Source organism: Muntiacus reevesi, chromosome 6 (genome assembly GCF_963930625.1).
Source record: "Muntiacus reevesi chromosome 6, mMunRee1.1, whole genome shotgun sequence".
NCBI classification, from domain to species: Eukaryota; Metazoa; Chordata; class Mammalia; order Artiodactyla; family Cervidae; genus Muntiacus; species Muntiacus reevesi.
In genome coordinates, this window is record NC_089254.1 from 97,688,684 (window position 1) to 97,705,356 (window position 16,673).

The 16,673-nt window shown below is 49.0% G+C and overlaps 1 protein-coding gene across 4 annotated transcripts in view; it reads right to left on the reverse strand.

The window, feature by feature from the left end:
- Positions 1-16,673, reverse strand: part of HIPK2 (homeodomain interacting protein kinase 2) — a 196,421-nt gene that overhangs the window by 54,446 nt on the left and 125,302 nt on the right. For all 4 annotated transcript variants that reach the window (XM_065938693.1, XM_065938692.1, XM_065938691.1 and 1 more), the window contains exons 3-4: positions 617-740; positions 116-235 (exon numbers count right to left, since the gene is read on the reverse strand). In XM_065938693.1, coding sequence (XP_065794765.1) covers positions 116-235; positions 617-740 — 244 coding nt within the window. The remainder of the gene's footprint in view (positions 1-115; positions 236-616; positions 741-16,673) is intronic.

Consider the following 16,673-nt stretch of genomic DNA (forward strand, 5'->3'; position numbering starts at 1 on the left):
CCCAATCAGAGTCAGAGCCAGGACCCACATGCCTCATTTAAAGGCTCCCCGCAAATGGGACCTTCTTCCCCAAAAGCTGGGTGTTGGTGAGGAACGAGGTGTGCATTCTTCCTACCTTCAGCCTCCATAGAGGATACGGCGAGTCCGTGTCCCGGTTGAAAAACCTAGTTGTCTTTGTCCCTGCGCTTAATAAATATTCTGCTGGCAAACCCTGTGTCTGTGAAATATACCGGATCTGCAAGGAAAGATGGGAATGAGGTCAGGGCTTTTCCTGTCACCACACACGTGGTATACTAACGGCTCTAGCGTCTCGGAGAAAAACGACAATTTTATAGGGAGAGAAAGAAGTAATCATAGGAAAAGGAAGAAGAACAAAGAAAAGCCAGGTGATCCTCAATTGTAAATTTGGATACTGGTACTTAAGGAGACAACACAGATAAGATGCTTCAATAAAAGTCGTGGCTAAATTAAAAAAAAAAAAGCAATCGAAAGGAAGCAAGGTTTGGGAGACAGTGTCACACCTCAGAGCCCCGTCCCTATGTCAGGTTATGAAAGGGGTGCCCATCCAGACAAAGGAACAGAGCTGGCTGAGAGCACCTATGCTGTCTGGACCCACCTGATCGTACTCTGAAGCTCCTGGATACAGCGGCCAGCCCAGGAACAGCTCTGCAATGACGCAGCCCAAAGACCACATATCAATTGCCTCACAAAATGGTAAACCCAGGATGATCTCAGGGGCCCTGAAAAGGAAGAATGGGGGAAAAAAAAGTCATTAGCAATTTGGAAATGCAGGAAGCTATTTCTATATGAATTCTACAACAACAACAACAACAAAATCTAGTCTTTCAAACCTAAGCTATCGTTAGTGATCCCCTCAAGGTTCTGTTGTTCTTGAGCTGGGTTGCAATGATCCCTGCATACTTTGGCCTGGTTCTCCCTTCAGTAGGGAGCCTGGTTGGATGATTGGCTGAGATGCATGATAGGTCTGAGGTTGTAGAGCAGACCCAGAGGGAACCACAGCTACTGCTTCATTACCATCACGCTCCAGCCAGATGAGCTAATCAACGCTTTTGAGATACTCAGGAATTATCTTTTGTAGCTGAAAACCCAGGAAACCAACCTCTAGAGAATGCCCAGGTTTTTTGTTTTTTTTTTGCTGAGTGGCATGCAGGATCTTAGTTCCCTGACCAGGGATCAAACCTGCACCCTGAGCATTCAGTGGAAGCTCCGAGTCTTAACCACTGGGTCACCAGGGAAGTCCCAAGGATGATCAGTTTTTACAAAGGAATTCTGAAGCAGAAGTATTCTATTTTCAGTCATATATAAAACAAGTTGCCTCCACCCAGAATGGGATTAAATACAGTATCTGTTTATGCCAACAATCCCTTTTTAGGAGTTTGTATCACACTTTTCCAAGGAAACACTAGTTTTGTTTTTTTATTATCTTCTAAAGAATTCTCTACTATGACAATTATAGTACCTGATTCATGATCCGTTAATCAGAATTCCATTATAAACCCTTTCCTAACTTTAGAAACTATGTTCCTTCACATGATAAACCTGGTTACCTGCTGGAACTTCTGAAGGAAATCACCTAAACTCAAAAAGAAAATTTCACATGTAGTTGGTAACCAAAACCAAAGACCACAGAGTAGCTCCGCTTTTCTAGGAATTGGTCATGATTGCTAGGGGTATATTTTGGAGAAAACCACGTTCAGAGCATGAGATATGAACTCAGTTTAAGATTTTTTTGTTTTTAAACGTGGCTCAAGGCACTCTGCTGATGCACTGGCCCAACTTCTGTTTTCTCTACCAATGGCCCCCTTGATGAAGTGATCCAGGAAGATGCAACTCCACCTTTTTAGCAGCCTGGAGGGGGAGCCCGGGAGCTGGGAGACTTTTCTCTATCTGGGTTATCTTTGCCCAGCCAGCAGGAGAGGAGGGAGGGAGGGGGTGCCAAGAGCACCTCCACTTGTTGGAGCTTCAAGCTGAATTTTCCCTGCCCACAAAGCATCTCCCTGCCTGCTCCTTTAAATTGGCTCTCATTGATGTTTTTTTTTTTTTTTTTCTCTACATAATGGTTCTGAAAAAACAAATAAGAACCAAAAGGTCTTGCTATCAAGTCTTGATTTTTCAGTTGTGAAAAGGAGTCTCTTCCCTTCCTTGGAGCTGGAGAGGCAGCACTACGGTTGGTGCTTCCAGAGAGCCAGGATCGTGGTCTGGGCGGCGAGGCCAAGGTTGGGTCTCCGTGGGCTTGGAAGGCGGGGATTGCTGCGGAGGGCCGGGGAGCGAGCTGTTACCTGAGGGGTCTCCCCTGTCCCTGTCCCCTCACTGCTGGGTGTCTTCAGCTCCAGTGTTGTGCCTGGCACTTCTCCCTGTCTTTGGTCTTTGTCTCCTCCCAGCCTAGTTGCTGATGGTTCGTGTGGACGTGGGGGACGGCTCTTGCCCTCTGGCACGGATGCCCTGGGGAGGCATCAGTGCTGGACTGTCCTGGGTCATGGGACCTTCGACCTGGTCTAGGTCACTGTGTCGAGCGGTGCCCCCACACACCAGGGCTTCCAGAGCCACAGATCATTATGTGGAACTGATGAGACTACCGCAGGTTGCTTCCAGCAATGCCATCTCTTCCGCAGTGGTTTTGATTTAAAAAAAAAACAACACATCTTTTGAAAAGAAGGGAGTATCTCAAAAGAACATGATAGTGAAAACAACTCTTATTACACATGTGGCAGAACCTGCTTTGCTCTGCTCGATAGTCAGATGTGTCCACCTGCCTCCTCTCACGTGCCGGCTCGGGCCTCTCCTCGGGGAGGTACCTGTTCTGGTCCTGAGAAGCCCCTCCTGGGGCAGCTGCTGCTGGCTCAGGATCAGGCATCTCAGCACGTCTGTCCCCCGTTCTTGTGACCTGTCCCTTTGGCCGCTGTAGCCTGGACACTCCAGTCTCCAGGTCGGGTCTGAGGGTCAGGTTGCTCTGGTTCCGTGGGGCCATCTCGGGACTTGACCATGAGGCTTCCCTTCCTGTCAGGTTAATTAACTGGTCCTCATGCCCCAGTACTCTTGTCTGGAGAATTCCGAGGACAGAGGAGCCTGGTGGGCTACAGTCCATGGGATTGCAGAGAGTTGGACACGACTGTGTGACTAACTTTCACTAAGGGCATGTACTTTCTCATGCCCTTAATCAAACCACTGGGAACTCCTGGAAACCCATTTCCCAGATTCTGTTCCCTGATGATCTGCCCAGCAGATTCCAACAGGTAAGACTGTCACGCAAAGGGCATGCCAGTGATGCTCTTGGGCGAGAAACAGCAGGCTCACGTTTCAGGAACGGGACCTGTGAAAATCATTTAGCTGGGGACTTCCCTGGTGGCCCACTGGTTTAGACGCCGAGGTCCTAATACGAGGGGGCTCAGGTTCGATCCCTGGTTGAGGAAGTAATATCCCACATGCTGCAACTAAGAGTTCTCATGCCTCAACTAAGACCCAGCACAGCCAGATAAATAGTAAGTAAATATTTTAAAAAATTGTTTAGTCCATCAGAAAATGGAATGAGAGCAATTCCTGATGTCGCGATATGTACGGCAGAGGATTTCTTTTGCTGTGATCCTAGTGAGCAAATGTGCGGGCGTCAGGCAGGGCAGCTGGGAGACAAAAGAAACAGAAGGTGCAGCCCTGTCCCCCATGGGTCGCTGGGGAGGCGACACCGAAGCACAGGTGACAACTGAAGTCGAGCGCGAAAACAAACAATACGCGCACACACACGCAAACAGACCTAGTCCAAGCGCACACCCTCGCTCCAGTGTCTCCGGTCTAAAAACAATAAAACAACGCAAGAACAAGAACAAAACACGTGAAAATCAAACCTCTCCTAATCCCTTCAGCTCCCTGCAGCTGTTGCCCTAGTTCTCTGTTCTCCTTCCAAAGCCAAATCTCTGAAGAGTCATCTCCGGCAGCTTCCACTGCTCTGCCTCTCGCATCTTCCCTCCTCCTCTCACTGGACATGCCCCTCCGCTCCACTCAATCTCGGAACTTGCCGAGGCCAGCAGGGACCACGTCGCGTCTACTGGTCAGTTTCTCAGCTCTGGAGCCTGACAGTCCTGTTTCTTCCACACAGGTGACCGTTCCGTCTGGTCTTGAAATACATAGTCTTGGTTCGCATGACACTACATGCTCCTGCCTTTGTTCCGCTCTGTTGCTCACGGCTTGTCCTCCTCTATCCAAGTGCTGCCGACAGCAAAGCCCCAGGACCCTTTCTCTTCTCTCGTTTCATTGTTTTTCTAGGTAATTCTTATGGGGTTGAACCATGTCCCAAAGTCACGCTGAAGTCCTAATCTTCGGTAGCTCAACGTGTGCCCTTCTTTGGGAACGGGGTGACTACAGATGTCATTAGTTACGATGATGTCGTCCTGGAGCAGGGTGCATCCTTCATCCAGTATGACCGGTGTCCTCGGAAGAAGGGGGAGATCTGGACACAGACGCAGAGGGAAGATGGCCGTGTGAAGACGGAGGCAGAGACTGGAGTGATGCTGTCACAAGCCAAGGAGCCAGGAGCTAGAAGAGGCAAGAAGGTCCCTCTCTGGAGGCTTCAGAGGGAGCATGGCCTTGATTTTGGACATCTAAATCTAACTTCCAGAACTGTGAGAGAACAAGTCTCTGTTACTCTGAGTCATGTATTTTGTGGTACTCGTCTCTGCATGCTAGGAAACTGCGACGGTCATCGTGTCCATTCTTAGCGGTTTAAATCCCATTTTGTGTATTTCCAAAAGTCTGTTCCCTTCTGGGACTTTTCTCGGCTCCAGTTTTATGTTTCTGATGGCCTGACACTTCCATTGGAATATCTCTCAATCACCTCAACTTGTGTTTAAAAGGGAATTATTCTCCTCTGCACCCTCCCACACCAAATAATTCCTCCTTCTATCCTCTGTTTCATTAAATGGAATTACTATCGCAACCCCCCCCCCCTCCCCGCGCCATTACTCATGCTGGAAACCTGGCATTGATCTCTGACTCCTCTCTCTCCCTCTATATCCTTGCCACTCAATAACGGCAGCTCTGAAGTAGCTCAATTGGCCCTGGATTCTCCACTTCTGCAGGCACCGCTCTGGCTCTGACCACCTCACCTGGGCCTTCCTATCTTTCCACGTCATTGCTGCTTCTTCCAGCCCACTCTCTACCAGCTCAACAGGCCACAGGCCCTCAGCGTGAAGTCCTTCCCAGGCTCCCTGCCTCCCTGAGAACGAACTCTCAGTCCCCCGCGCCGGCTGGGCACTGCCCGGCCCGGCAGTCATCCGGCCCACTCTCCCAGTTCAGTAAGCCCCACCTAACCAGTTTCCCGAGCCTTCCTTCGGAGTTCTTGTTTCGGCGTCAAACGCCTTCTCCGCTGGTTCTCAGGTGGCGGCTTCCTTCTTGCTCATCCTTCAAACCTCTGCTTAATTGTCACCGCCACCGACAGGCATCCCTTGATGCCGGTTAGTCTCCATCTCTGGTGCCGTAAATGTCACTTTACAGCACTTTCCCAATAACCTCCTCACCGTGTCTGTCTCCTCTGCTGCGTCCATGAGGGCAGCACAGGGTCTGGCATTTAGGAGCCAATCAGTAAGGATTTGTAGATTGAATAAACCTTTATTAAATATAAGAAAGTGCTAAAATATGTGATTCAGATGGAAAGTTCTAAGGCTCGCAAACAAAGGAGGGTGGAAGGGGCGAATCTTCATGAAGGAACAGGAGCCCAGGCGCGAGCCTTTCGCCTGGGGAAGAGCGGGCCTCCGTGCGTGTGAATGGACAGGGCTGATAAAGGCCCATCTCTTCCCATTCCTCTAGAAGCCATCATCCACTCAGCTCCACACTGTAAGCTTGCTGGAGCCCTCTGTGGTCCAGCCCTCTCTTGTAAACCCCTACTGGTCTCCTGCCTTTGGGTTCAACCTTTTCCAATTTACTATGAAACTCTTCCCCATTCAAACGCTGTGTCCTCTTGTCTGCACACATGACATGCTGGTCACATTTCTGAGACAGCCTGTCCTCCCCCACTCCTTCCGCACTCAAACACATCTTGCTCTCGGTGCTGGTGGACTGCGTGATGAACCTACAGACACGAACCACCAGATCGGTCCAATAGATATCAACTGACCACCTGAAGGACTGATGCTGAAGCTCCAATCCTTTGACCAACCTGATGCAAAGAACCGACTCACCGGAAAAGATCCTGATGCTGGGGAAGATTGAAGACAGGAGAAGGGGATAACCGAGGATGACATGGTTGGATGGCATCATCGACTCAATGGACACGAGTTTGAGCAAACTCCGGGAGACAGTGAAGCACAGGGAAGCCTGGCGTGCTGCAGTCCATGGGGTTGCAAAGAGTCGGACACGACTGAGCGACTGAACAACGACTGTTGTATATGTATGTCCGGGTGTTCGCCCTCCACTATCCCAAGGGCAGGGCCTGTGTTTTGAGCCTCAGTCTGGTACACAGTAGATGCTTCATAAAAAATCTGCTCAGCACGAGCCCTCAGGTCAGGAAGGTACTTCTCTATCTGGCCCCTCAGTAATCCCTGGGGAACCAAAGACCCCTCTGCTATGATCGGGCAGATGCCTGGTCCCTGCTCCACTGGTCTGTAAGGCTCCAAGCTCCTGGATGTTCAAAGTCAAGTCTAAAATCGGTTTCTTTTTGTCCAGTGCACCTGAAGCACATTCGATGGTTGCTAAGGTGTATTCATTCTTCAGGGAAGAAACCATTATTAGCAGGGGTTATCCGAAGACAGAGTTTAGCACCCCTCATTTAGTCACTTATCGGGGAATAATTCAATTGCCATTTTCCTAAGCATCTTCTATGTGCCAGGCACTGTGCTGGGTGCTGACGGTCAGAAACCAGACCCTGCGGTTCCTCCAGGAGTTCACTGTCTAGTTGGAGGCAACAATGGGCCTGCGGCCAGCACACACGCAGGAGAGGCAGAGCCTAGGGGGTGGGGTGGGGCGGGGGGAGGTGAATGGGCAAGGTGGCCTCCAGGCACAGGGCGGGGTGAGTAAATGTCCATCCCTGGCCTCTGGCTGCACCTCTGGAGTCTAGCACAGGTATGGAGCACCTAGGTGCTCACCACACCTCTGGAGAAGGAATAAACCTTTCTGTTTCAATCTCACACCCTCAGCAGGCACCAGTTTTCTCTGAAGCTGGCGCCATCTCCTTGGCAACACTGCCTATGACAAGAGGCAGACTACTTGGCCTTTCTATTTCAAAGTTTACATGCTTTAAAAAAAAAAGAAAAAAAAATCATATCCTGATTTCTTGCATGGGGGCTGTCTCTGGTCTTGGTTAGAGTTCGCAGCGGGTAGGACTGCCAGCTTGGGACATGGCCTTTCCCCTCTGGGCTCAGAACTGCCTGGGCTGTGTCAGGGACTCAACCTTCATTTACCAGCCCGTGGAATCCTCTTACAGAGGCTCCTTGCTGCTATTTTGGGACATCAAAAATACTTGAAACACACACGAAGTGTCAGACAAAATTTGCACCTAAGAAAGAGAGATTGTTCCTCTCCAACATTTCCATAGCAAGACATGGAAAATTCTATCTTTCTATAGAAAGAGAACGAACAACTGTCATTTTCGACACACCAGTGATTAAGCTTTGATATTTCACTCCGGTGGCTCTCCTGACAGTACATGTAGCTGGTGAGGCATTCCCAGATCATGTGCAGATGTTGTGACCCTATGGGGGAATGACCCCTGACAGAGGCATGGACACCACCTGAGTTGAGTGGAAACACTCAGGACCCCAAGTTCACAGTGCCATCAGGTCATAGCTGTATACCGATTTCCTGACGTTGGTAGGAGGATAAAATGAAACAGCATCATAGGAGCGCCTAGCACAGGGCCTGGCCTGGCGAAAGCAGTCAACAGATAGTACATCACTTACGTACTATGTACAATGTGTCTTAGTCCATGGGACGGCAATTAGATAGAGAGCATCCCTTTCCCTCATTTAAAAAAGTTTTATTTATGTTATTTACTTTTTGCTTGCGCTTGGTCTTCCTTGCTGCATGGGCTTCTCTCTAGTTGCAGCGAGTAGGGGCTACTCTTTAGATGTGGTGTGACGGCTTCTTATTGCAGTGGCTTCCCCTGTTGCAGAGCACAGGCTCTAGGCACATAGGCTTCAACAGCACGGGCTCAGGATTATGGCACAAGGGCTCAGCTGTCCCACGGCACGTGGGATCCTCCCAGACCAGGGATCAAACACATGTCCTCTGCATTGGCAGGCAGATTCTTAACCAAGGGACCACCAGGGAAGCCCCCCTTTCCTCATTTTAAAGGTCCATTTTCTTCCTTATAAATTGAAACATTAGGAAAACTATTTAAATATATTAAAGCATAACCATTAACGAGTTTTTCCATTTATCTATACGAAAAAGGTACAAAGATAAATATATCTAACAACGAAGTCCCCGCCATTTAGCTTTAGAAAGAAAACTGCCCATCCACAACCCCCCACGTCCTCCTACTGGAGAGCATGACCCTAACCCTGCATCACCTTTCACAGTACAAGCCCTTCCTTACCCAACCTCCCCGGCCAAGTTCATGTCTCCATCATCCACACTAATAACACAAGTGCAAGGTTCACAGCCACTCCCAACTTGGGCAATAAATCTGCAACACTGATCAGAGAGCACAGGAAGGACTGTGCATTTCTGGAAAAATGTTACTCAATTTCTCTGGGTTTTTATTTCACCATCTATAAAATGTGATTATTAATCTTGCTTTTTTCCTTGTCTCTGCAGCAGCTTATGAAGATAAATTACGTTTGGTAGAATTGTAAAGCAGTTTGAACTCTCTGGAAGCAAGACACTCTGTTAGTCCATGGTATTTTATAATCACTGATATTATAAGGTGTACTTGAATTGAACTGCAGTGAAAAAGCCTGTTCCCACAAATATATGTAGATTGAAAGTAACCTCAGTATGGCTGGGGCAGAAGCAATCAAAATGTAAAATTGTATTTCAGATGGGTTGTTAAATCTTATGTTTCCGCCGCAAAAATAAGGAGACTTGGAAAGGCTGACACCCACTCAGAGGCACTATTTGAGTTGGTGACCTGGACTAGGAGGCAAAGGATTACATCAAGGCAACACAGGACCCTAGGAGTGGCAGAAATCTGAGGACTCAGAGGAGGCTATTTTAGGCAAATTGGACCCCAAAGCCCAAAGGATTTTCACAGAGGACAACCTGAAAGGTGAATGGTGGAGAGTGCCTCGGGGCAGTATTCCTAGAAGATGGGTTGGTACCATGTCAGGGGGACACAGAAAGATCCAAGTGGAGATAGCAACTGAGGCCTGGCTAATCCAAGGTCAACCTGGGGTTCGATTTTGAAAAAGATACAGCTTCCCTGGCAAACAGGAGACAGTAAAGAAGCAGCTCTGTCTTTGAGGTGCTTGACAAACGGGTGAAAGACACAGTGACTCAGAGACACAGCTCCAGGAACAAATCCCAGGGTGGGGTTGACCAGGAGCCCGCTCACTGCGTGCGCCTGCCCTGAGCCGAGGTGGTAAGGAGACTGGTCCAACCAAACACTGTGCATCCTAAGAGCGCCACGCACCCTCCACAGCAGAGATTTTCTTCCGTAAGCAGATCTGCCTTGTAGTAAGACGAGGAGGACGCTGTCATCTGGAGTGACAAGGCTCTGACTCCAGAAGGGAAGCCAGGAACACACCCAACCGGTGCCTGCGGCGGCCCCAGCTTGATGTTACATATGCAATGAAATCGTTTCAGAGGGGTTCTAGAAGTTATTTCTCGGGGCCACTGCTGACAGCCATAAAAGTGTGTGTGTGCTGTGAGGATTCAAGATCCTCACTGGTGATGCTGCTATAATTGAGCATCTCCAGTTCTCACGAACAGAAATGCTCAAGACATGAGAACAAAGCATCGCGTCCACCTGGAAAGTTGATTATATATAATCAGGGTTTGACTGTGCTGGTGACGTCATCCTCACGCCATACTTGGACAGTCTCCCACAGGAAGTGCGTTTCCTTGAGTCAGCCAACCATTTCAGAACAATGTTAGAATCAGAGCGGAAGTTTTTTTGGATTTGTATTGGCAATGAACATTTTGGCTCTGAGTAAGACCTGCCTGGTGTACACTAAATATATGCACACACACATACACACACACACGCATACATATCTCCACCCTCCCATTCCCCACCCCTGTGCTGACCCTTGGTTCCCAGCTCGACTTAAACTCTGCAAAGTTCAGCGCTAAAATCTAAACTTCTTGCTTATGTACCAGAAGAAAAGGTTGGATCTGGAAGTCAATGACGATAATCTCCAAAGGCTTCTAACAATATTGGTATAATTCGGAAACCAGTTCCCAGATATCTAGAGGATATTCTGATGTTAGCCTCTAATTCTTTGTAAATCGCTTTAAGAAATGTTCCTGGGAAGAATGACTTGGACCCCATAATAGGTCATTTCGAAAACATGGACCCTGTCTTGGAATTCCTTATCCTCTTGACATGGACTGTTGTACTGTGTCTACTCAGCCCACCCCAACCCGGTGATCCAGTATCTCTCAGGTCTCTGGGGCTTGTTATCATGAAGTCAGGGGATGCTGGAAGCTGCCTGCTCTTGCCTTCTAACACCCCATGGGACTATAATATTACCAGATTTTATGCTCATACTTTTGGCGAAAGTACATGCTCAGTAAATGTCTATGGAAGCACCTGTTGGCGAGGGAAATGGGAATCTCAGATTTTGGCACATGTCTACATCCGGTCCCATCACTTCATGGCAAATAGATGGGGAAATGATGGAAACAATGACTATTTTCTTGGGCTCCAAAATCACTGTGGATGGTAACTGCAGCCATGAAATTAAAAGATGCTTGCTCTTTGGAAGAAAAGCTATGACAAACCTAGACAGCATATTAAAAAGCAGAGACAGTACTTTGCTGACAAAGGTCTGCCTAGTCAAAGCTATGGTTTTTCCAGTTGTCATGTATGGATGTGAGAGTTGGACTATAACGAAGGGTGAGCACCAAAGAATGGATGCTTTTGAACTGTGGTGTTGGAGAAGACTCTTAGAGTCTCTTGGACTGCAGGGAGATCAAAACCAGTCAATTGTAAAGGAAATTAATCTTGAATATTCACTGAAAGGACTGATGCTGAAGCTCCAATACTTTGGCCACCTGATGCAAAGAACTGACTCACTAGAAAAGACCCTGATGCTGGGAAAGATTGAGAAGCGGGTGACAGAGGATGAGATGGTTGAATGGCATCACTGACTCAAACTCAATGGGAGTTTGAGGAAACTCCGGGAGTTGGTGATGGACAGGGAAGCCTGGCGTGCTGCAGTCCATGGGGTGGCAGAGTCAGACACGACTGAGTGACTGAACTGAACTGAACTACACCTAGGGATTCTTTTTACGCACATACGGCTCCAGGTTCTTTTATAAAATTAAAAAAATCTTTGATTATGAAGGACAACATATTTAAAAAGAAGTGCATAGAGCAAAAACATAACAGCTCCGTGGCTTATCAGAAAGCAATGTCCAGGGTCACTCAAAGCTAGGTGGAGAGACGCCGTGGGCATCACCAAGCCCCTCCTGCACACTGGCCCCTCTCTGGATGCGGTGGTGACACGTGGCCTGTACAGGAGTGTGTGCATCTTGTAGTGTGGCCCCCACGCCTCCAGGGATCAGGTCCTTAACAGGAGGACCAGACCAGAGTCCCAGCTCACAGTGATAGGAGTGCAGTGCAAAGCCCAGGGCAGCTGGGTGCAAAACCTCGGATGTTCTTTTTAGTTCTGCTGGTTGACTGTTTCTTCTGCTTTGTTGCTAGTCTGCTGACTGAAACTGAGGGTTGAAACTGCATTTTGAGTTTCCCTGGGAAGTCTGCTGATATCAAGAAGGCCTCACCCAGGTGGCACGGACACTGGCTGTCACCCTTCGCTTCCTGAGGCCACTCCTCTTTTCTCTGCACTGAGAGGGAATTTGAAATTTCAGTTCCAGACCCATGGCAGATGCAGCCCCTCCACTTTATTCAGAGTGGTTATGTGTCACCCCCAGTGGGATGGAAGTGGGATGTCAGGCCAGGAAGAAAGGAGAGGTCTCCTTCATAACTTTGAGTAAGTTAACTCAAGTCTCAGTCATTGATGCCTTCAAACTGGGGTGCCGGAGAAGACTCTTGAGAGTCCTCTGGACAGCAAGGAGATCAAACCAGTCAATCCTAAAGGGAATCAACCATGAATATTCACTGGAAGGACTGATGCTGAAGCTCCAATACTTTGGCCACTTGACGTGAAGACTGATTCATTGGAAAAGACCCTGAAGCTGGGAAAGATTGAAAGCAAAAGGAGAAGGGGACAGCAGAGGATGAGATGATTAGATAGCCTCACCGACTCAATGGACATGAACTTGAGCAAACTTTGGGAGACAGTGAAGGACAAGGGAACCTGGCGTGCTGCAGTCCATGGGGTCACAAAGACTCGGATGTGACTGAGCGACAGAACAACAGCCTCTATCCCAAATGAAAGCACACTAAGAAGGTACTATTACTTACTTATAAGAAATTTTTGATTTCAGTGGAAAACTTTCCATTGGTTAACACTTAGCTTCCACTGGCCCATAGGGAGTTCTCAGAAATGTTTCTCAGGGCTGGACTGAACCAGCACAAGGCTGGAGAGCCAGTACGCTGTCCTGCGTGGGGCCCCCCTGATGCCCAGCTCTTGGCAAGTGAACGGTACCAAAGTCAAGGGTCATCCTTGGGTTATTTCCCTTCTTAAGGCACCATCTGACTCTGTTCGCAGGGCTAAATCAGGAGGTGGTCTTTATGGCTGATGGATGGGGGTGAGGAAGACAGGGCCTGGCGATAAACCTGCTCCTCTTTGAAAGGGAGATGCATTCAGTGTCACCGTTTGGAGACGAACCAATTGAGAGAGCCGGAGCCGAAACCTGAGATATGGAGAGGAGCCCGCTGAGTAAAGATGCTGAACACATACTGGAGGGTCACTTTCCCTGTAGCCATGGGGATATTTCCATCCTCAGACAAGGCCTCCCTCCTGCTACTGCACTGTCAGTAGAGAATTATAGAGAAAGAAGGGTCAAAGCCAGCTGATACGCTACCTGAGCAAGTTTTCAACTAAAGCCGGCGGCCATCCCGGCCGACAGAGCAGGTTCTGGTCCACAGAATGCACGAAGGGTCCTGTCTGCACGTGGACAGGTGTGTGGAGGAAGAGCCAGGTGGATGAGGCTGGCTCTGCCAGGAGACCAGATGGGTGGAGGAGAACGGAGGTACCATTCTTCACTCAATTCTACCGCAGGACATGCTGCAGAGGGTCTGTTTGGACCTGCCCTGGTCAGGGCAAAGATGTGGCCCCCGTGGTGGCTGGTTGGTTGTTCCGACGGGAGTTAGGACAAGCCTCTGCAGCCACTAAGTCGCTTCAGTCGTGTCCAACTCTGTGCGACCCCACAGATGGCAGCCCACCAGGCTCTGCCGTCGCTGGGATTCTCCAGGCAAGAACACTGGAGTGGGTTGCCATTTCCTTCTCCAATGTTAGGACCTAAGAGAGTGGGCATAAATCCCAGGTCTCCAGCCAAAGGCAGCTGATTTAGGGAAAATCTAATACTCAACTTTTCCTAGAGGAACTGGAAACAAAACAAAACACAACTCCAGTTGCTTTCTTGTGCTCACTTGGGTCGTGGAGGAAAAACGAAGCTGGCTTTTTGCAGCTAACACGAATGGCTGCCGGAGTGCAGGGGTGGATGTACGCTCTGAAAGGCCCCCTGTCCTTTGACTGCTGCAGGACAGAGGGACGGAGGCCCCTGGGGACAGCCAGGGACATCACCGTGACAGACCCACAGCGCACTGCAGACGAGAGCCTGGAAGACGTTTCTGCCGGTGGAAGGGGAGCAGGCTGTCCCCCCAGATGAGAACACCACTGCTCATCCATCCAGAAACTTGTTTTTCTCATCCGAACAATGGGGCCTCTTTGTAACCCAAGAGTTGGGACTCTCGGATCTTGCCTTTGGAATGGAGCAGCCTTCAGCAAAAGAGATTAAAATGTTCATCTTGTTCCTTGGAGCACCGAACCCCACCCTAGCTGAGTGGACTAACCCGAGTGTAGAAATAGGGTACTGCATGTCAGTCGGCTGGGGCTCAAGAGGAATAGGAAAGGAAGATGGACTTGAGAGGGAAGGGGGGAACAACTGGTGGGAGCACAAGAGGCAACGGGGCAGAACCATCCAGACTCGTCAGGGCGGTCAGGATGAGGCCCTGGCAGCATGCCTGGCATCCCTTCCAACCCCCCTCGCCCCCCACCCCCAGCCGCACCCCCAGTTTGCCTCTATGGAAAGCCCTCCCCTGGCCGTCAAGGCTTCCGACTCGAATCCTGCCTCCTCTAGAATTCTGTCCTGACCAAGGCGCGCTCTGAGTCTGTGTCCCCACGACACATCTGCCGATTCCAGTCTTTCATTCATCCCTGCGCGATCACTGTTTCTTACAAGGAGAAAAATTTATCAGCGGCTTCTCAGCTGGACCGGAAGCATCCTGAGGCAGTGGGCGTCTGCTATTCACCTCCGTACGTCTGGCACAGGTGCGTGGGGGCGGCCCTCCACACGTACAGATGGTCACGCCTCACACGCGCGGGCTGGGGGGAGGCAGAGCCCTCAGTCTCCTTCTCCTACCACAGACCCTGCAGGATGTGGTCAATGTTCAACACACAGACGCTCGCTGACCAAAATCATTTTCTGAGGAAGAAGTAAACACGGGGACTTCTTACTATTTGTTGTTTATGTATCACTGATGTATGTGTGGCTTCCCTGACGGCTCAGGCAGCAGAATCCGCCTGCAATGTAGGAGATGTGGGTTCGATCCGCTGGGTCAGGAAGATCCCCTGGAGGAGGAAATGGCAACCCACTCCTGTATGCTTGCCTGGAGAATCCCATGGACAGAGGAGCCTGGTGGGCTATAGTCCATAGGGTCGCAAAGAGTTGGACATGATTAAGCACGCACATGCATGTGTTTATGTGTCAGGCAAGAGAAGGGCTAGAGAACAAGTCAGCCCTCTCTAGTACTTCTCTGGTAATGGGGCTTTCCATGGAAAAATCCTTTATCTTTAATGGGAGAAGCTTGACTTAGGAAGTCTGTATCTTTAAAAGTTATGGAGGAATGGTAGGTGAAGAGAAGAAACTATTTATCTGGAATTGAGGAAAGAAATAACAAATGGAGATGGGAAGAGAGGAGGCAGCTAGATTTTAAAAGATAAAACTAAAAAAAAGAAACAACAAGCAATTAAATGAATGTTTGAAAGAAAGGGAGTCAACATTGATACCAAGTTTTGAAAAATCATTTACAGTAACCAAGCTTGTCACCCTTGCCTCTGTAGAGTGTCAGTTACATAAGCAGGTCTTTGTATGTGTGCATTTGGGCTTGTCCTGGCTTTCCCCATGAGATCAAAAGCTCCTTGAGAAGACAGAGCCTATGTGCTTCCTAAGGAAGTGCTAAGCCTCCAGAGAGCAGCCTGCACACAACAGGTGTTCAATCAGCGTTAACCAACCAAATTCCGACCCCTCACTGAAAGCCTCTGCCACAACTGTCTAGTTCCTTTTCATTCAGGCTCAAAAAGGGTTTGTTTTTCAAGAAACAGAACAACCCCAAATACCCCCAAAGATTCAACTCTAGATTCAACTTGGCGGCTAAGTGGAACATTTCTGCCTGACTCTTTCACGATGCTAACTTGTGTGAAAAAAATCAAACAGATGTCTTCCTTCCTCTCTCTTCTGGGGTCCCCTGACTTTACAGAGGCTGACAGGCTTCAGATGATCACACGGCCATCACCGGGGACTCACAGTTCAGACCAGGAAATCAATACCGCTGGAGGAAGTGTGGCATGTACAACATGGAGGACTTGGGGTTGCGTAGAGGTAAGGCTGATAAAAGAAATACGGCACATGTTCCCTAGCCTGGTTATGTTTTTTATTTTCTCTGAGATTGCATCAGCAGTTTAAATGTGAGTTTCATTCCTAGGTGCACCTTAACATCTGGTGAAAATGACTCCATTTTGCAAGGTGGGGCTGAAGGTCTGTCATCCGTTCCATCATCCCTACTGAGAGGCCACATCCCACACCTTTGTCACCAGCCTATCTGCATTATCCTTAGGACCATTCTCAGGCCTGTCCTGCTTGCCTGGGGGAGCCAGCTTTGGGAGGGAAAGGCAGGGGGCAGAGGTGGGGAAACGATGCCATATGGGTATTTTTCTTTCCCAGTACTAACTGTGTTCAGAATGGACAAATATTTGTGTAGCCTCTATATTTACCATTAATCCTGGGATGAAGTAATCAGGGACTACTAGATTTTACTACGGGAAGCAGCAAAGCCTGGGGCCAAGTGGGGGAGGGGACAAGGAAAGCAAAACCCCCAAACGCAAGAACACAAACACGCTCAAAGCTGGCATATGAAGGTATTATTCACAAACAATATGGGAAAAGGCAGAAGTGTATTTCCTCTGTTCTTCTAAAGGGAAGTTCAGAAAAAGGTCAGGCATAGAACAATGCGGGCCATCTATCACAGCAGCCTCTAACCTATAAAGGTTACTTCCACGCCTGCCGCCTCCCTTCTCAGTTCTGTAATTACCACTCCCCTTCCACAGATCGCACGCTACTACAGGCCTTATGAATTATGCATTTCATTTCCATCTACC